General features: G+C 45.0%; 1 protein-coding gene across 3 annotated transcripts in view; it reads right to left on the bottom strand.

Annotated features, from left to right (window-relative positions):
- SNX18 (sorting nexin 18) overlaps positions 1 to 21,064 on the bottom strand; it is a 258,821-nt gene extending 237,757 nt beyond the window's left edge. For all 3 annotated transcript variants that reach the window (XM_058433977.1, XM_058433976.1, XM_032144718.2), the window contains exon 1: positions 19,226 to 21,064. In XM_058433977.1, coding sequence (XP_058289960.1) covers positions 19,226 to 20,846 — 1,621 coding nt within the window. In that variant the 5' untranslated portion in view covers positions 20,847 to 21,064. The remainder of the gene's footprint in view (positions 1 to 19,225) is intronic.
- Positions 21,065 to 21,712: the final 648 nt, after the last annotated feature.

The following is a 21,712-nucleotide window of genomic DNA, read 5'->3' as shown; positions in this document are numbered from 1 at the left end:
TTTGTTTTTTAAAAAATTCATCTCACAACTTTCCAATTAGTTTTTTCTGTATACCTTTTAACAAACAGTAAAGGTATCAGTGCTTTCCTCCCTATGAAAACGGTAAGCTAATTATGGAAGTCAATTGACTAGTTCTGACTAGAAGTAAACAGAAAAAAAAAATGACATCTTTTAAACAGCTCAAGTGATCCATAGACAGAGAGCATGAGTGTTTAACACTTGGGGACTAACACACAGAACCACTTTCTGGGGTTCCCAGGAAGCTTCCCTCTACCCACCTCTGCCCACTGAGCTCCTCAGCTCTGAGTTCACTCAAAAAGAAAGTGGAAACACATTTTTCCAATAGAAACACTATTACAAGTGTTGGCTGGATGTGAGTGAAATGGTATTATTATTAGAAGTAGAATCTGGGTTTCGTTACAAATGATTGGGTTCTTACAGTTGATCTGACAGTGCTCAAACTGGGAATTATGTGTACATATTTTCAGCCTTCACAATTATCTTCATATTCCAAATTTTAAATATCACAGGAAAGGCAGAGAGCAAAATTTTCAGCACTAGCATGTTGGAAGCGGAAACTACTGGGGCGGAGTTAGATCATCATAGACTTGCTACTTCTAGGATAGCTTTAGAAATTAAGTAATTTGTAGCTGCCTAAGAAACAACTGCAGAGGTACAATACAGCCAGCTGCAGAGCTGTAACAAAGTATGACAGCATTTTTTAAGCATTCTCTGCAGAGCTGTAACAAAGTATGAGAGCATTTTTTAAGCATTCTCACGGCTGTACTGCATTGTTTTTTAACCAAACCTGAGGAGTGTAAATGAAAACTAAAATTGTTGCCCAGAATCTAAATAACACAAGGACTACACACTTTTATGATGGAATCAATATGAAAACAGGCAATAGCATCAAAAGCTCTGCTTTTTAAGTGGCTAATTTAGGAGGCACATGCCCCCTTTCCAGCCCCCTCCCCTCATAAACATCATATTGCCACCACTCTGCTTTCAAAACAGAAGAGGGAAACGAAAGAATGGGGGAGCAATTATATAATGAAGTTTAAGGTCAAAAACATCACTGTTAGAACAAACAAAAGATCCCACAGTACTCATAGTTAGGGGAACAGCTTTAAGATGAAAGAAAATAAACAGGTGTAATCAGAGGGAAAAACATTTTCCAACGACAATGTCATAGTAAACTGAAACTGCTTCTTGGGCTAAACTAACAGACATTAGTTAACTGCATCTGGAATAGCATGAGCATACTACGATTTCTTTATGAAAAGAAAGTGCAAGTACACATTAAATAGAGATTAAATAAGAGGCTGACAATACAGACCAGTGTGAATATACTCTTTAAAAAACCTAACAAGTAGTACCATCTCCAATTCAGAAGAAAACACTATTTATACATGAAGTAGTGCAGCCTCCCCAAGTTACATAACTGAAAAGAAATTTTCTTCTCTCTCTCTTTATTTAATTTAAATTGTAGAGACAAGGTTTCACCATGTTGTCCAGGCCAGTCTCCAACTTCTGAGCTCAAGTGATCCGCCTGTCTCAGCCTCCCAAACTGCTGGGATTATAAGCATAAGCTGCAGCGCCCAGCCTGAAAAATACATCTCAAAAGAAGACATTTATGCAGCCGACAGACACAAGAAGAAATGCTCATCATCACTGGCCATCAGAGAAATGCAAATCAAAACCACAATGAGATACCATCTCACACCAGTTAGAATGGCCATCATTAGAAAATCAGGAAACAACAGGTGCTGGAGAGGATGTGGAGAAATAGGAACACTTTTACACTGTTGGTGGGACTGTAAACTAGTTCAACCATTGTGGAAGACAGTGTGGAGATTCCTCATAGGATCTAGAACTAGAAATACCATTTGACCCAGCCATCCCATTACTGGGTATATACCCAAAGGATTATAAATCATGCTACTATAAAGACACATGCACACGTATGTTTACTGCGGCACTGTTCACAATAGCAAAGACTTGGAACCAACCCAAATGACCATCAATGATAGACTGGATTAAGAAAATGTGGCACATATACACCATGGAATACTATGCAGCCATAAAAAATGATGAGTTCATGTCCTTTGTAGGGACATGGATGAAGCTGGAAACCATCATTCTGAGCAAACTATTGCAAGGACAGAAAACCAAACACTGCATGTTCTCACTCATAGGTGGGAATTGAACAATGAGAACACATGGACACAGGAAGGGGAACACCACACACCGGGGACTGTCGTGGGGTTGGGGGAGTGGGGAGGGACAGCATTAGGAGATATACCTAATGTAAAGGACGAGTTAATGGGTGCAGCACACCAACATGGCGCATGGATACACATGTAACAAACCTGCACGCTGTGCACATGTACCCTAGAACTTAAAGTATAATAAAAAAATGAATTTGAAGTACAGGAAAAATAATTATTTAAAGTGAGGCAATAGATTTCAACCACATCCCAATACAGTGGTCCCGAACAGGCAAAAGGAGCCCAGAGTGCCCCCCAGGCTGAGCCTGCAACACACACTGCAGCTATTTCTTCCTCAGGGGATCTCTGTGAAGGAGGCAGGAAGGATCCTAGAGTAAGCTCCTCCTAGAAAGGTTTACCTGTTGCGAGTGAAGTTTTGGTTGCGAGTTCAACTTAATTATTGAATTAGTTTGGTGGATTACTCGAATTCTTCCACAGGACAGAAAGTGCGCTCGGCAACTAATAACCCTGAGGTCTAATTCCCAAAGGAGAGGCAGGAGCCCAAGGGCACCTTCCCACACTCTAGTCCTGGAGATGCCCTCTGGGGAAGGTGAGGCAGAGCTGCTTCCCAGGTGAGAAGGGCAGAGCTGGCTCTCAATTTTTTTTTTTTTTTAATAAAGCTAAAAAAAGTCTTAGAAGAGTTTTTATACGAGTCTCTCCATTCTGCAAACAAGAGGGTGAGCTACTTGTTCAAAGTCCCACACCTAATTCATGGCAAAGACCCCACCTCCACCTGCCTGCCAGCCCTGGCACGTCCCATTCTCCCTTCCAAGCAGGGCATCCTCATTCAGGAGACCTATTACCCTCTTTGTGGGCATAGATTGAGTGGATTAGTGTATTAAGGCCTGAGATGGAGACTTGACCCTACTACATTGTTGAAAAGTGTCCTTTCCTTTCTACGTTTTGAGAGTTAAAAGGAAAATTAAACCAATATTTTTACTTTGCTTTAGGATTTGTTATTAACAAAACCTCCTGGATTCCCACGCTGATTCTGTACCTGGAAAATTCCCAACAGGGCTCATTTTCATATCAGTGCAATTGCCCAAGCTCAGAGAAAGGTACTTTGCCCCACTTCTCCATCACCAGTCCTAGCTCCAGAGAAATTGAATGTCCTAAATTCACTTCCATCCCCTCCTACCTTTTTTCTTTGTATCTAACCAATGTAAGCCATCTCGCAGTTCTAAAAGATGCTCAGGCTGCAAAGAGCAAAACAAGAAATAACTATGTCTTTGTTTATAATACATATGTTCTCAATTTTAGAGGAATTATGTTACTCATGTTTGCAATGAATATAAAACAATGAAAACAAGAATTTAATCATGTGACAAGGTTCATTAATATTACCTTAAAAGGCTCAAATTTTTAAAAATCTTTTATAAATTATGAATTAGAAATCAGCACCATTTTCAAAAGCATCACAGTATTTACACAGCATGTCATTAAACTATTTCCATCAGTAAAAACTAACACTTAAGATTTCAATGCCAATTTTTTTCTAGAATGACAGTATGAGAGTAGTGAATCTCTCGAGTCATGTAGCCCATGAGCACATATTAAGAACACACTGAAGGCTGAAACTCAACCAGCACACAAGCAGATGCACTTGCACTGTGCTAAACGTTTCTGTTCCATGTTCCTCTGCTTCTCATTTGCAGGGAGAAACAACTTTCCTGGAAATTTCTGACCCATCAAAGTGAGACAGAGGGAAAAAAAAAACACAAAAAAGCAAATCTTCATACACTGTACTGCCTCAGGCATTTTAACCAGAACTTTCCTGGAAACTTCTGACCCATCAAAGTGAGACAGACGGGAAAAAAAAAAAAGCAAATCCTCATACACTGTACCGCCTCAGCCATTTTAACCAGGCAAGGCCCTGCCCTCCCTTTAAAGAAGCTGTCTGGCCTCCTTACCGTTTTCCCTCTTTCTGCCTGCCCTCAAACTCAGGTCCCCACAGGGCTTGCCATGGCTCCAAGAGCTCCCAGCCCATCCCCATCCAGTTCTTGTACCTGAACTTTGCCTTCCTTTCCTCAATCCAATCTCTTATTCTCAGTATGTTTTGTCTCTTCTAAGACTAATTATACAAAAGGCCCAGTCACTAAGCAACAGGAATCCAAAGGCTACATTTTCTCCCTTTAAAAAAAAAGAAAAAAGAAAGCACCTTATTTAATTTTGAAATCATGAATGTGCCAAAAACATTAACTCGATTTCTGTCTTCCAGGGGCCCTTCCCCAGGAAACAGAAGCCATGGTGTACGGGAAAGAACAGGAGACAGGCTGAAGGGCAACAGGGACAGCTGCTTAGAAGTCACTCAAGACTGGACTCAGCCTGTTTTTCTTCATTCCCTGGCACACATAACATGCTGAAAGAAAATGCTAATTTGGTCAACATGGCCTATTGGGTTCTTATCCTCTCATTGCCGGGATCCACACCCTGGCCTTCCCTACTAACTCCCCATTAACTTCTTCCCCTCCCCTTTCCTTCCTCCCTGTTGGTCTCCACCTACTTTTTGATTACCCTTCCCCCTCTCTGCTCTAATATTTACTTTTTCATATTGTTTTGAGCAAAATGTCTCAAAAAGCAAAGGCCAGCATCCACTTAAAACAGAGAAGTAGGACAGCCGTCCAGCCACTCGATCATCAGAGAGAAGCGCCTGCACTGTGCACACCTGTGCTCTGCACTTCGCATGTCTCATTTTCTTCTCTTTAACCCTGAAATAAAAGTAATCATTGCCACCATTTTCAGAGGCAGAAAGTGAAACTCAGAGAAACTAAATAATCACACTCAGTGTCCAGCTGCATGTGAACCTGGGTCTGCCCAACTCAGGCAATTCCCATGTATGTGGCCCAAGTGGGGATGCCCTACCCATGGCGATCGCAAAGCCCCATAGATCGGCCTCAAAGCACAGCACACTACACCAGTACCCCACGCCTCCTAGGAGCCTATGCCACCAACATAGGGATGAGCAACCCACAAACCACCTCCAGACCCTAAATACTATTCCTGCATGGATTCATACTAAGTAAGTTCCAGGTTTAGACCACATTAATAAACCCTGGAGGGTACAAAATTAATACTGAACTCAAGTCAGGGAAAGCAATTTTCTGCATGGACTAATGAAGGTCCCTAAAGCTAATAACTATCAAAATTCAAAGGTAATTTAAAATTCACTTTTTAACTCATAAATATAATAAATGACAAAGAGAACTTTTGAACCATTTTGAAAAGGAGGGAAAAGGATCAAGACAAGCATAGTCAACTGCAAAAAGAAAAAAACCTGGTCACCTGATGGAAAAAAAAAAATCACTTAAAGAATTCAGGCCTCTAAGCTTGATTTCATCCTGAAGATATCATTAGTCTGTTTCAGGTAAAAGCATTGTTATAATATTCTAATTAAGTAGTTCTTTTTTTTTTTTTTTTTTTTTTTTTGAGACGGAGTCTCGCTTTTTCACCCAGGCTGGAGTGCAGTGGCGCGATCTTGGCTCACTGCAAGCTCTGCCTCCCAGGTTCACGCCATTCTCCTGCCTCGGCCTCTCCGAGTAGCTGGGACTACAGGTGCCCGCCACCACGCCCAGCTAATTTTTTGTATTTTTAGTAGAGACGGGGTTTCACCGTGGTCTCGATCTCCTGACCTCGTGATCCACCCGCCTCGGCCTCCCAAAGTGCTGGGATTACAAGTGTGAGCCACCGTGCCCGGCCTTAAGTAGTTCTTATAGCTTCATTCAGCAATCACCTAATGTCTAAAGGCAGAATGACATTCAGTTTGAATACAAATATTCACTTGCGTATAAATACCTTAAAAGATGATTATTTTACTTACTATGCATATATAGTCATACAGTTCACCTCATTCCAAAAATGAAGAGAGAAATCACATGATTGTACCTCTTGTGGTTTATTTGGTAAAACTGTTTCTTGCTGGTAATTTTATATACATAAAGGTTCTTGTGTTCCAGCCTATAATGAATATTAAACACGTGATAAAATTACTAGGGTGATAGTTTCAGGAGAATTCTGAAAACACAGTGTCTTCATTTGAGAAGTGTTTTTGGGTATGTGGCAGTGTTGATTTGCCTATAGCCAAGCAAATATAGATGAAGACTTTAAAATTTGAGAGTAAGAAAGAAAACCATGTATTGTTTCTTAAAGATCTGATACCCATAGAATCTTAATAAAATAAGGTAACATACTGTCCTTGATAATGCTGACCATACAATGAAACTTGTAAAAAACTGACTTTGTAAAGTAAAACCTATATAATGGTTCAAATTCAGAGAACACAAATTGGGGCCTGAGGTCTGCAGTGCCCAGTTCTTTAATTACCTGAGGCATGTGCAAAAAAAAAAGCAACAATAGATATGTTTGCAAGCTGCCAACACTTTCGACACGTGACATACAACAAGCATATCTGTACCAAAGAGTGAACTTGGAAAGTACCTTTAATGAAAGGTAAAACCTTATTTTCTTTTTTTCTAGAAAGATAAAGGGAGACCCAAGCCAAAATAAATCTAAATAGAAGCTGCTAAAATAAATCTAAACAGAAGTCCCTCTAGATGGGGCCAGGAAGAGAGTAAAGTGGCCCCTGCTCTTTAGGAGAGAAGCCAAGGCAAGGCAAGATAGGGCACACACGCAGAGCCAGGGCACTTATAGGACCCTATCTGAGTGCATTGCAGTTCATGCTGGAGTCAGCAGAATATTTGCAAAGAATGCGTTTCTCGTTTTCAAGTAATTTTCCAGTTTTTGTCTGAAATTGTAAACTCCATTGTCCCAGTTGCCACGTGTGCCATGGTGGTACTGACTGGTGAGCAGCACAAGCACTCTTCGTTATCCTGAGTGCTGCTTCACATCCCTTCACGATCACGAGGCTGTGGAGATAATTCCTAACTCAGCTGTTTTAAATGTAAGGACACTCCTCACTCCTGTGGTTTTCCCGCTGCCTCCCACTGGCAGAGCCCAGGTGTCCGGTGGCTTTGAGTCTCTACTCTGACCACATCCGGACATCCTTGTATGAAATCATAAATAACCAACTAAAGACAAAACAAAGCATCTAAAAATGTATCAAGTTGTAAAATATACGTGAAATACAAATCATAAAACGTGAAAATTTACAGATTATCCACACTAACATCTATCAGTATTTAGTTAAAAATGTCTTGCTGCAGACAATACGTGGCTTTGGTGAAAATCGCAAATGTCAACATAACTAAACACAATAAAAGGCCTGGAAAATAGGATTTTCTAAGACTCCTTCAGCCCCATTCCTTGTCTTTCCTTTTAGTCCTCCTCCTCTTCTCAGTCTGCCTACCTCTTCTATCACTGGCTTCACTACTTTCTACCACCCAAACTTAAAACCTCTAAGGTAACACTAGATTCCTCAGGAGAGCGAGCGCCTCACCAGGTCCTGCCATGATACCTAGCAGGTGTCTCGAGTTCACCTGTTCCTTTCCAAAGCCAACTCTTCCCCTGGAGTACTCTAAGAGCCTCCTCATCTCTGCCCAACCAACAGGAGTAACTTCCAAAAGCCCTGCCTCAGGGAGCCAGGGTGCACCAGTGAAGGATGCCTCCAGGAACTCGCAGTTTAAATTTCTGTGGTTTGGCTGGGCAGGGTGACTCACACCTGTAATTCCAGCACTTTGGGAGGCCAAGACGGGTAGATCACCTGAGGTCAGGAGTTTGAGACCAGCCTGGCCAACATGGTGAAACCCCGTCTCTACTAAAAATACAAAAAATTAGCTAGGTGTGGTGGCAGGCACCTATAATCCCAGCTACTCAGGAGGCCAAGGCAGGAGAATCGCTTGAACCCAAGAGGTGGAGGTTACGGTGAGCTGAGATCATGCCACTGCACTCCAGCCTGGGCAACAAGGGCGAAACTCTGTCTCAAAAAAAAAAAAAAAAAAAATTTCTGTGGTTCAGCTCCTGTCTGCAAAATGGGTATAAGAAGAGTATTTACCTCAGCTTTTTTGAGGTAAATACTTTTTTAAGCTCCTATGAAGCTTAAATAGATATAATGAATATAAAACACAAAGCACCATGCCTGGCACACAGGAAGTCTTCAAAACATGATAGCTATTTTGATTACGATTAAATGTCACTCTTTGGTTTGAAACCTTTAGTGGCTGCTGACTGCCTGTAGAGTAAGTCAATTTTCTAACAAGCATGTTATATATTGTAGCATAAGAAGTACCAGTCTCAACTTAAGGCAAATAATGCATTCGAATCCTAGCTCTCCTCATTAGCTCTGTGAGCCTGGAAATCACTTAACTTCCCTGAGCCTCAGTTTTCACAGCCACCAAATGAGATGACACCACTTTGGGGGAGTTAAAAACTGCTGCGTTCAATAGTGTCCCCCTAAAATCTACATGGAACCTTTGACTGTGACCTTTTTTGGAAACAGGGTCTCTGAATATGTAATTAGTTAAGGTAAGGTCATTCTAGGTTAGGGTGGGCCGTAAATCTAGGACAACGGGTGTCCTTAAGACACAGAACCAAGGGCTGCTGGCAACCACCAGAAGCTGGAGAGGCAAGGGAGGGGTCTCTCCTACAGCCTCAGAAGGGAGCATGGCACTGCCCCACTGTCCTTCCAGACTTCTCGTCTCTAGAAATCTAAGAGAATCCATTTCTGTTGTTGTAAGTCACCCAGTTTGTAGGAATTTGTTACAGCAGCCACAGGAAACTAATACAATAGCTGATAATTAATGCCGAAAAATATTTTTCAGCATCAGCTATCATATTAATAACATAGTTACTCCATGTTACACACGAGGAAACAGAGGTTAAGAAGTGTGTGGCCCAAGGTTACACAGTGAAGCTGGCAGGAACTCAGACCCATCTGGTTTTAGCCCATGCTAACAACCACACTGCGGTCATACCCACTCCTGCATGGAATTAAGGCAATGTATCGCTTCTGAATTTTCTAGTGGAAAAAAAAAAGGACATATATAAAATGCTCGGAATACTGCCTATCACGTAGTAAGTAGTCAATAAAGAATAGCCACACCCACTCCCCTAACCTGCTTGTCATCCAAGTCAAGGGTCAGCAAACATTTTCTTTAAGGGCCAGACAGTAAGCATTTTAGGCTTTGCAGGTCAAGAGGGAAAATTGAGGTTATTATGTAGGGACTTATAGAACCATTAAACACAGAATCATTTAAAAATACAAAAACCATTCTTAGCTCAAGCACTGTAACAAACAGGTGCCTGGGTGAATCTGGCCCGTGGGCTGTAGTCTGCAGATCCCGCTCCAGGCCATCTCCAGGCATCTCTATTGGTGACCCAGAGCCTCTAATCTGCAGGCCATTTTGTACTTCTCCCTATCCCTTACCCCACTCTGCAGGCAAGCAGCCCTTTCTGTGTTCTCCTCCCACCCCCATGGACACTGCCCCCGATAGGATGTTATCACGTCTTGTCTGAATTACTGAATTACTCTCCATTTCACTTAACCCCCAACCACGTTCTACACCTGCCATCAGGACCTGTCCATCTTAAGTGCAGGCCTGACCATGTCGGCACCCCATTTGATCTTCCGTGTTTCCCCTATCACCTCCAACAGCAGCTGTAAACCCAGCAGCACATCAAAAGCATGTGAGGAGCTTTTCAAAGAACACCAATGTCTAGGCAGCACAGACATTCCGATTCAGATCCAGGGTGGGGCCCCATTTTCTGCTATATCCCCTCAGCGGCTGGTTCTGAGAGGTAGCCAAGACTGATCTCATATAGTTCGGCCCAGAATGCCCTTCCCCGACTCTGCCGGCTTGGCGAACTTCCACTTGTTTTCAAAACTCTTCTTAGACTGAGACTGGCAGAAGCCACCTCTGAACCTTCCCATCCACTGCCCATAATTACTCCTCCTTCTGTCCTATTTCACATCATGGTGCATGTCCATGACTGTGTGTCACACGGTACAGTGACAGCTCCTCACTTCAGTTCCCTTCACTGACCTGAGCACTGGGTACCTTGCTTATCAATTACTGTATGCTTATCAAACCTATCCTAAAGCATTTCAAGATCAGGAGTGTGCTTTCCACCTACATTCCTCCAAAAGTCACACTGTGACCATGTTTCAAAGGGGAAATTCAAATGCTGCCCACTCAAGCCTCTAACACAAACTGACAATTCCTCTCTATCCCCTGGACTCCCATGCACTGTCTTATTCACAGCACTAAGTTAAATCTACCTTTTATTTCAGTCCTCTGTGCACACGTTCTACCTCCCTCATGGAACTGAGTGGGCCTTCCATGAGGGCAAGTACTTACTGCTTTACACATGAGCTCAGTGCTCCGTGTGTATCCAAGTCAAGCAACAAGGTGAATGCATTCTCTGGATCTTGTGCTCTGAATTAAGCAAACGAGACCCCAGTAAAAATGTTCTAACTAAAAACTAATGAGGAAAACGTGTGTGTGTGTGTATGCATGAGTAAGTTTAAACACCAAGAATCAATATAAAGTGAAATCATGAGGTATACAGTATTAATTCTCTGGCACTTTAAGCATTTTCAAACTTCCTCTCCCCTCCCCAATGAATTATGGAAAGTCATTTCATAAACACATACCTCTAAGAATTTCAAATCACTCACATGTTAATGACTTCATCCATAAAATACATCCAGATTCTATTTTTATTTCCTGTATACTTTTAGACTGTTATCCATCATCATATAAATGGAAAAACAAAAACATCTTATAAATCTATTTCAAGATCAACCAAGTAGCTACTGAGTGCCTACTTCATTAACTCAACAAGCATTCATTAAGTACTTGCTATGCATGTATAAAACAGTAGTTAACAGCTATACAACACAGGAACATAAAAACGTAACCCACACACTAATAACTGAGCACCGCATAGACAATTATTCACAAAAGGACTACAATCCAAAGGGGATACTCCAAGGAAGGGGACTAGACCTGAAGCTAGAAAGTGCTTGTGTTGGGGTAGGGAGACATGGAGCAGAATGCATCAGCCTGATCTACCTAAAAGGAGAAAGCTCAAGTCCTAATTGTTGCTCTCCACTCCTATTCTGACAATTCTTATTGTAGGCCAGGCCAAAATTGCAGAATCACCCTTGATGACTCCTCTTTCTCTCGCATGTCACATCCTTCACAATCCCATCCCTCAAGAAAACCTGTTGATTCTACCTCCAAAATATAGCTGGAGGGGGACCCCCCCGCTCCCCGACCACCACCTCTGTTGTCTCCACACTGGTCCAGGCCACCAGCATCTCTCACCCGGATTACTGGAGTATTTCCTACTAGCTCCCTGCTTCCAACCACCTTTGACTGCCGCACGCCATTCTAGTCTCATCGCTCTGGACTAAGTCTGTTAATATGTCCAGTTGGATGTCATACCTTGGCTCAAAATCCTGTAATTGCTTCCATCTGACTCGGGCTTTCATTCCAAGTCCTAACAGTGACCTGCAAAGCCTTGCAAATCTGACTTTCCATGACCTCATCTCCGAGGATCCTCTTAACTTCCACCACCTGGCCTTGCTGTTCCTCAACCTGCCTGGCACATGCCCACCCCAGGGCCTTACTTTAGCTAAACCCTCTGCCTGAAAAGCTCTCCCCCGAGATACCTGCTTGGACGACTCTCCTGACTGCAGAGTGATTCAGGTCTGTGCTTAAATCTCACTTTCTCAATGAGACCTACTTTGAGTACTCTTACCAGTACTTCATCCTGCCTCCCATGCCCTCTTTCCCTGCTCTACTTTTTTCTCCTAGCACATACTAAACTCCAACATACATTAAAACTTACCTCCTCTGTTTGTTTTTCACTGAGTGTCTCCACCCTGCTAGACTGCAAGCTCCACAAGGGTGGGGATCTTTGTTTTGGCCACTGATGAAACACTAGCATCTTGAATAGTGCCTGGATGATGATGGGTACATACGTATTTGTTGAATAAAATCTAATTTATCTTTTAGAGGGTCCTGTGAATAAATCTAATGATTTTAGCTCCCCTTCCTTCACTGTCCCCTTACCTGCTAAATAACAATTTATTTAGCAGAAGGGGAAAGTCAAATCACAGTGACAGATAAGTCATAAGAAAAGGTACAGAAATGACAAGTGAACTAAAACTCATTCAAATTAAAATTTAATCAAGCTATAAGATCAATATCAGAGGCTGGGCATGGTGGCTCACACCTGTAATCCCAGCACTTTGGAAGGCCAAGGTGGGTAGATTGCTTGAGGTCAGGAGTTCAAGACCACCCTGGCCAATATGGTGAAACCCTGTCTCTGCTAAAAAAAATACAAAAGTTAGCCAAGCATGGTGGCACATGCCTGTAATCCCAGTTACTTGGGAGGCTGAGGCAGGAGAATCGTTTGAACTCGCGAGGCAGGGGTTGCAGTGAGCCGAGATCGCATCACTGCACTGCAGCCTAGGTGACAGAGCAAGACTCCATCTTAAAAAAACTGTCATAATTTATCTCTTTGGTAGTCCTATTAATTTGGGTCAGAGAGAAGTCGCTCCAGCTGTCTACCACACCACAGCTTAAGAACATCCAGGAACCCTCACCAGGCAGCAGCAGGCCAGGTATTAATCACTTTTACATTCGAAGTTCCTAGTGAGGTAAGCCTGCAATGCGTGTTTGCTGATCTGAACTAAACGTGCATAAATGTTCTTTCACATCAACTGATAAGGGCTTTTCATGCTCCCATATAACAGTCACATAAGCAGACAGAACACTCTTAAAATGAGCCTGAAACAACGTCTAAAAGTTTCCTGGATACTTAAGACCACTCTTATTTTTTTAAAAAAGTCAACTAACAAAATGGTGCCTAGGAAATGATGAACCTCACTTTTACAGATGAGGAAACTGAAGTTCAGAAACATTAAGTGATTTGCACCAGAACACAAGTGATCTGGGTTAGAGGGGAGCCAGCAGGAGACAGTTTACATACACTCTTCAATGTGAACAACAACAAACCATTGACTCCAAACAACACCTACATTTATCCCAGTTACCATTACTTCTGGTGTGCAATACAGGGCAAACTGATTAAAGCAGATATTTAATTGCTAGACTGAAGACTCCTTGAGCTTTTGTACTTTTGCCTGCAATTCGGGTGGCAATAGGTTGCCAGGAGGGATGATAAGATTACTGGAATTGTCCTTCAAAGGAGAGTGCCCTTAATTTTTTTTAAGAGACAAGGTCTCACTGTGTTGCTCTGGCTGGATTTGAACTCCTGGGCTCAAGTGATTCTTCTCCCTCAGCCTCTCAAGTAGCTGGTATTACCGGCATGTGCCACCATGCCTGGTTGTCATCTCCTTTTAAATTCACCCATCTGTTTTTCAAAAATAAACATTTAGTGACTAGCTACTATGAACCATAACATTTAATTCTCATGCTGATCTTGTGAGGAAGTGCCCCCACTTGGCCAAAGATAACTGAGCGTTACGCAGGTTAAAATAACGTGTCCAAAACTCCTCCATGCTCACACACTGGCCCCCCAGAGCCCATGCTGGTCCCGACAGGCCAGCTCCCACTGCGATGAGGCTCTGCACCCATGGCTTCTTGGCTTGGCATGATGCCCCTTCACTGGCACAGCTCCCTCAGCAGACCCAGCCCAGTCCCATCCCCTTGGTGCAACTCCTGGGGCAGACTGGCCCATCCACCAGGCTCTCAGAATCCTGGCACAAGGAACTGCCGAGGCTGGCTGACCTGTCTCTATAGCTAGTCAAATAACTCACTGAAGACCAGAGGCCTACCCAGCCCTCCTGCAGACACCGGCAGAGCGGCCAGATTCTAGTCTGTGTTGTATAAATGTGGGATATCATATACGTCTGCCTTCCAGATATAATCTCGTCAAACAGAGCTCAGCATTACTCTGCCACTTTATAATCCTTCAGTTAATGATACGGAGCTTCAAAAATATATGGCAAATTAAATCTAACTTGATATTTAAACTTTGATTTAAAAATACATGGGGCAATACAATAATAGCTTTTTATTCAGCCCGAAGAGAAGGAACATATTAAATAGTTTAAGGGAAGTGTTTGTAAGTGAATCACAGAACTTCTCACTTGTTTGGGTTCTGGCATCATGCTTGGAAGTCCTAAGATGGCCAGACAGGACAACATTTCTGAACAAGGAAACCTCACAGGCTCCCTGAGTTACTGGGAGGAGGGTGGGAGTGCAGGTCCTCTGCCTCCCTTCGGTCCCACTGTGGTCAGTGTGACTCTGAAGGCTATGTGGCTCAAAAAAGAAGTCTGAGAAACCCCTGATGGGGTGGTATGAGCACTGCCCACACCCAGTTTCATGCCCAAGACTGTCCTTGGGCAGTCACATTTATATTTTAACCAAGGAACTGAGTCATGTATTTCGAAAGCAGCAACAGTCACCTTATTTTCACTAAGAAAACACAAACTGGGGCAAAGGGTAAGCCCCAGACCTGCTCTCTTTTTAGAGACATGAGGTCTTTTTAGAGAACGGCTGGGGGTAAATGCAGGGGAGAGGAGAAATGGGTTCAACTAAAGATGGAGTGAAAACGAAAAGCACGAACAGCCTCAATTTCTAGCCCAGAGGTTTCAAAAATAAGGATGAATTTGCAAACAGCCCCGACTTCTTAGAGCTTTTCTCTGTATTCCTGGCACCACCCTTTCAGGGCTATTTTTAGCTACAGGAGAATGGGGAGCAGACAGGGAAGGTCTCCGTGTGGCCCAGCCTTACCTTGTGTGCCCTGCTGGGACTCCAGCTATCTTTAATTAATGTCTGAAGGACATCAGGCCAACTCTACTAGTGGTAAAAGGAAGCACAATGGTGAAATTCTACCCAGCAAGACTGATAGGCCCACTACGGGTGTACCATTCCTGAGGTCGTGGGGCTTTTATTGAAAAAAAGGCTCCATCTGGAACATTTAGAGAGCAATGAAGTAGAGTCTGTATATTTAAGAGTACAGAAAACAGGACTGCCTATTTACTTCTCTAGTCCTGCCTCCCTGCTTCACACAGCCCAAACCGACAAATCAATTTAACACTATTTTACACCTTTTCTCTAGAAGAAAGACATTGCACTTAAAGGAACTCCCTCTAGCCATTTTTATTTAGTCCAAATTCCTAAACAAGGATGAAACCAGTATTTCTCATCATCTTTTACAGTTTTTCCTTTTTGCAATCGTCCCAAGAGGTAAACCTAAAGCTTTTAAACCTCAACTTGCTGCCACCTAGATTTAGCTTTATTAAATATTAGAGATTGATCATATTTTTGGAAACAAAACTGAATATGCCAAGAAACTAATAATAAAATATATTCCTCAGTACTACCCCAAACTCACCAACATCAACACTATAAAGGTATACTGCAGACAGGCATGATAAAGAGGGAGAAAATAAAATGCTATCACTTAAGAAAAAAAAATCAAGACCACAGGGGTTACATGTCGGTGACAAACGTGCACACTGCCTAGTCAGGGATCAGTGAGCTACCTATGAACAAAGAACTTAAAGGACTCCTGTTAGGTCAAAGCAAAACACAAATAAAATTCCAATAGATTCTGAATTCCATCTAATGTACCGCAGACTACAGCAAACTACCGTCTTTCTTCGCTCAACTCCATTAACCTAAATAGTTAGACTCCATTCGTTGATGGAAAAAAATCAAAATTCCAGAATTATCTTTTGGCTGAAGGAACTATATCACTTTCTTCACTTTCGCAGAAAGTACATACACTAAAACCATTATTAGTTTAAAGAATGGGTTCAGTATTTAGCATAGTCAGGAAAATTTCAGCCCACCAACATTTAAGAGTATTTGAGTTTTCCACCCTCATTTTACAGCTGGGTTCTCACCAGGATGGCCTCAGACATCCGTCCCGGAACCAATGTGTTTTCTGAATGGGACACAATGGCACACTGCAAGAGATGCTCACACTACTGAAATGTCACTCAGGTTGAGTGCTTGGGAAATTCAGCAAAGAAGAATCTAGCAGGACTTGCTTCCCCCTTCCCAGTTTTTATTAATTAAGCCTATATGGGAAGGAGGAGGTGCAATGAGACGACCAAGTAAAAATAAGGCTATCAGGAAAGTACATTAAAATATAATAATTTGCTGGAGAAACTTACGATGGGGTTGATACTTAAACTGCAGCCAGCAGTTTAACACAGCACTGTCCAATAGAACTTTCAGCACTGATGGAAAAGTTCTATCATCTCTGTTGACCAATATTCAGTTCCTTAGTCACATTAGCCATATTTCAAGTGTGTAACAGTTGGGGTTGGGGAGGTGATGGAATTGAGATGCCCTTTACAACCACAAGTCCTGAATACGCTCAGAAAGCTTTTATCCTGGCTTATGATGTTTGTCTCATCTATACTCCTAAAAATGGCCTACACTAGCATCCTTGATAAACACTGGTTATAGGCAAATGCTTTTAGCTTTATGTATCGCACACTGTCACTTTAAATGGTAGTACTTTCTAAAGATGTGTCATCTAGGGACACAGGCTCACTGTACATTACACACCAAGGTTACAGCAGAAACAAACTATATTGAATATCAACTGCTGTTCTTTCCAAAGTTCCTAGAGATTATGTTTAGTGCTCTTGAATCTGTTAAGCCACATAAAATGATACTGGTTTTAATGAAGGAAGTTTTTCAAATCCCAAGTGACTAGAGACAAATCCAGTTCTCTAATTTAAAAAAGATAAACTAGGCCGGGCATGGTGGTTCACACTTGTAATCCCAGCACTTTGGGAGGCTGAGCTGGGAGGACTGCTTGAGCCCAAGAGTTAGAGACAAGCCTGGGTAACATAGCAAGACACCTGTCTCTACAAAATAAAGAATAAACTATATATTTTTTGTTTTTTTGTTTTGGACACAGGGTCTTGCTCTGTCACCCAAACTGGAGGGCAATGGTTCAATTATGCCTCACTGCAACCTCAAATTAACTCCTAGCCTCAAGCAATCCTCCAGCCTCAGCCTCCCTAGTAGCTAGGACTATAGGTATAGGCCACCATGCCACGCTAACTTCTTTATTTTTGTAGACACAGGAGTCTTCCTATGTTGCCCAGACTGGTCTTGAACTCCTGGCCTTAAGGCAATCCTCCTGCCTCGACCTCCCAAAATGCTGGGATTACAGGCGTGACCCTGGCCATAACCAGATGGTTTAATAGACTAAGTAGACCATCGCTGTAAACTCAAAATAGATATTAGAACACACACCATACCTTTTCTAATACATAATTTCAAAAGCAGGCCATTTGACAAAGGCTGAGCGCATGGTGTGACTGACAGTGAATGAACTGATGCCAACCTAAAGTAGACAGACAGCAGCGGCCCAGCACACATGTCCAAGTGTCTGTACTTGGTTCCATCCTTTCAACTATTCACCAGTAATTTGCACAAACTCACAGAAATGTGTAAAAGGGCAGCCAGCATAGGTCCAGAATGATGTAACACAATGGAATTTAAATGCGAAGTCCCTCCATGAAAGGCTCACAAAGGCAGTTCCACCAACACCAGTCAAAAAAGTCAAAGATTCATAACAATTTATGTTTTAAAAAAAGGCATAGGTAATGTAAATATAGGTTTAATATAGGCCAACAGCAATATGATTGCACAAAAAACGAATTCAATATTAGACTGCATTTACAAATTGCAAATTGCCAAGAGAGTTACTACTCTCTACTAAAATTAGTACTGATGTCCAGGGTACTCCCTTTCAGCAGCAGCAACAAGACTGAAAACGTTTGATCATTCTCCCAGCAAGCCCCTTCCCCCATAAGAGTCAGAAGACCAGTCACGCATTTGGAAGGGGAAGGAGAGAGGCAGAGAGGAAGGAAGCGAGACTGCTGTCTCCAAATGTCTGAAGGCGGTCCCAGGGAACAGAAAGACAATCAAGTGAGGCAAACTTCAGTTCAATACAAGAAAAGACATGCCAGAGATCAGGGTTGTTCATAAACGGACTGGCCCACCAGAAACGCAGTGAGCACTTCATCAGTAAAGGCCAGACCCGCTCAGGAAAACAGGGACAATAGGTTTCCCTCCTCAGGAGTAGGTTTCCCTCTGCCCAGCCGCCCCTACACTGGACTTTCATAGGCAAGACTGCCTCCCTAACTCCCACACCTCCCCATTCTCTCAATCAAGACATTGTATCAGAATGCATATTAGTGAGAAATGTTAAGACAAGCACTACTGCTATATGTTTTTTTAATTTGCAAATTCCGGTGCTTTAGCAAAGGTCAGAGACACTAACAACTATTAATAACTCATGAACTCTGACAGTTGGACAGCTAACTCACTGGGATACCAGCAACGCTACTCTCAGATCCAATACTCAGATTATATTCATTCTATGTAGTTTCCCTATACAATCTTCCTAAACAACGTTCTCAATTTCAGTACATTAATAGATTCCAAACTCAAAATGAGTACGCTTTTCCTGAAATTAGGGTGAGCCTTTTACTTCACTTCGTAAAGGTTGCAGGCAAGAATTCTTTGCAGGAAATTCTTAAACTCAGAGAACTGATCTTAATTCCTCTACCAAAGCAGAGATTGAGAGGTGTGGAAGGGTGAAAGCAGGTTTCTATTAATAGACATCGGTTCTTCTCCATTATTTCCTCACTTTTTGAGACCCACCACTAAGTGACAGTGCAGTGTTCAAACAGATGCCTAACATGGTTTGGGTCCCCTTCTAATTCTACCCTCGTCTCAAGATTACAGATCTGAGCAGCTCATTACTCAACTATTCAAACTCTAAAATGACAGCATTTAATGACAGATTCAAAGGTACTCTTTGAATCTTCGAGAAAGAGTACTCATTCCCTACTGGGAGATACTCGAGGAGGAAGCTGCCTGTCGCGCAATCCAACTTACACTCTAGGGAAAAGACCCAGGCGTCCACGTCTCTGCTCGCTTCCTCACCTGTAGAATATGAGTCTGAAACCCACAGTGGTACTGCTGTCAAAGTCACCCCTTTCAGCCTGCACAATACACTCCATATCACCTGCTCTAAGGGCCAAGCTTTACCTTTCTGAACGTGGATGATGTCCGGGAAGTTGGCCAGATGCCCCTGATACAGCGCTAATAGGTCCATGACGGGATCCAGGTCCTGCCTGGGCTGCTCGGCGAAGAGCTCGCCGATGGCGTCATAGGCATCTCCGGTGAAGGCGATAGCCTGGTTCAGGCCCACCGAGAAGGCCTGCTGGTCCAGCTCAAAGGCCTGGCTGAGGCCGCGGAAGGACTGGCCCACCTTCTGATACTCCTTTTTGAAGCCGGTCACCTGCTTGCGCGCGAACTCGTTGGCCGTGTGGTTGAGCTGCAGCGCGCTGTCGTCCATCTTCTTGGTGAAGCACTTGAAGCCGTCGATCTTGCTCTCCACCTCCTGTAGGTCAAGGGCGGCGGCGGGCGGCGTGCTAAGGGTCAGGAAGAAGTTGGCGCCCACCATCTCGTCCTTCTCGGCCTTCCTCTTGCCTTGCTTCCAGGCTTTCTCGTCGGTGCTGCTGGGGCACGTCAGGAAGTGCTGGAAGACATCGCACTGCGCCAGCACCGGGTGGCTGGCCATGTGGTTCATCCACCAGATCAGGCCCTTCCTGCGCTTAGAGATGAAGTCCTCCTCGAAGCGCCCGGTGGCCTGCTTCTCGGGCAGGTGGGGCACGGAGATGACCGGGAACTTCTCCGCCAGGCGCGCGTACAGCCAGTCGAAGTGCTTGTAGCGCCGATGCACCGGCACCTGCGTGTGCGTGGGCACCAGCTTGTAGGAGATGTAGCTCTTCATGCCCTTGAACTTGGTCTGCTTGGTGGGGTCGTCGATGGTGCACTGGAACGGGTAGGGGTTCTCCTGCCATTCGGGGCCGTAGGGCCCCAGCACCACGCACAGCTTGTCCCCGTCCTTCACGAAGCCTGACGCCTCCCCCAGCACGAAGGCCTCCCCGCCGGACTTGACGAAGGTGGAGAAGCGGTTGAGGTTGCGGCTCACGGTGGCCGAGCTCTTGGCCCCCGACGGGTGGTGCTGCGGGGGGGCCGAGCCGCCGCGGGAGCCCAGGGACAGGTCGGAGCGCGTGGACAGGCGGTAGCGGCCGGCTGCGCCCACACCCGCCGAAGACGAGCCGTCTAGGTCCGGGTATGCTCCGCTGCCCAGAGCGCCCGGCTCGTCCGCCACCGTGGAGCTGTCGTCCCACTCGTCGTCCCAGTCATCATCGCTGCCTTGGCTGGCCTGGTAGCCGCCGTAGAGCTGCTGAGGCGACGGCTGCAGGGCGCCCCCGCCATACGGGAAGCCCGCGCCGGGCGGCTGGAAGGTGCTGGGAGGCGGCGCCTGCTGTGGCTGCAGCAGCGGCTGGAAGGCGTCAGGCGGCGGCTTGAAGGAGGCGGGGGGCGCGACGGGCAGGGGCTCGAAGCCCCCGGGGGGCACATTGGCGTAGCGGGCCGGGGCGCCCGGGCCGCCGTCTCCCGCCGGGCCAGGCTCGGGGGCGCGGATCACCTGCACATAGGAGGCCGGGAAGAGGCCGCGGTCGCCGCGGCTGTTGACCCCCTCGAGCCAGCCCTCGATGTCCTGCTCGCTGCACAGGCTCAGCACCTCGTGCTCCCGCAGCGAGATCTCGCCTGGGTTCTCCGACCTAAAGTCGTACAGCGCCCGGGCGCGCAGCGCCATGGTCCTGGCGCCCCGACTGGCGGTCCCGATTCCCGGCGTCCCGAGCCGAGGCCCACCTGAGGGGCCCGCGGTGCTGCTTGAGCCCTGGCGCGCGGACTGGAGCCCCGAAGGCGGCAAACGCACGCTGCCCGGACCCGCCGGTCGCGCCCTCCGCGCGGCTCCGCTCGCAGCGCCTCCACTTTGCAGCGCCGACTGCTGCGCTGGGCCGCCGCAGCCGCCGCCGGTCGGGGGCGGGGCCCGCGGCCTCCCACGTCTCCAGCTGCGCTAATCCACGGCCGAGAGCCCCTTGCCAGGCGAGAGCAAGCGATGGCCGAGCCGCCGAGCCCACCGCCCGCCTCGGCTTTGCGGCGGCCACTGCCCCCTCGTGGCCGGTGCCGCGAAGCCGGGCGCCGTAGCGAGCGCGGCAGAAGGAGGTTTCCACTCCGAAGTGAATTATCTGAGATTTCTTTAGGCTTTTAAGTTAAACATTCTCTAGAAAGTAAGTTAGCACTTGCATGCCTGATAAACGTTCCCACTCTGAGCGCTCAGTGAATGCTCCTAGAATGGCTTAACCCACTCATGTAATAAAGCATTTTGCAATGCGAATTAGTGATTGCACTAAGAAAACAGGATGCCTCTGCCGAGGAGCTGTTCACCTACGGAGCAGGCTCCCTTCCCTCTTCTGCTCAAGGAGAGGAGATTGGCAAGAACGAAGTAAGGGCCAGGGAAGGTGCTGTGATTGACAAAATTAGAAGCAAAGGATCATGTAGAGAGGGAGGAGCTGGAAAGTTTCCAGTACAATAAATGCGCACACATTTATTACATGCATGTGTCGCCTCTCCTCCCAAAGATATATGTAGTGCGGTGAATGAGAGCTCAAACTTCGG

This window comes from Hylobates moloch, unplaced genomic scaffold, assembly GCF_009828535.3.
Source record: "Hylobates moloch isolate HMO894 unplaced genomic scaffold, HMol_V3 SCAFFOLD_23, whole genome shotgun sequence".
In the NCBI taxonomy this organism is placed as follows: Eukaryota; Metazoa; Chordata; class Mammalia; order Primates; family Hylobatidae; genus Hylobates; species Hylobates moloch.
The sequence above is the reverse complement of the archived record's forward strand: the minus strand, read 5'-3'. Positions and strand labels throughout refer to the sequence as shown.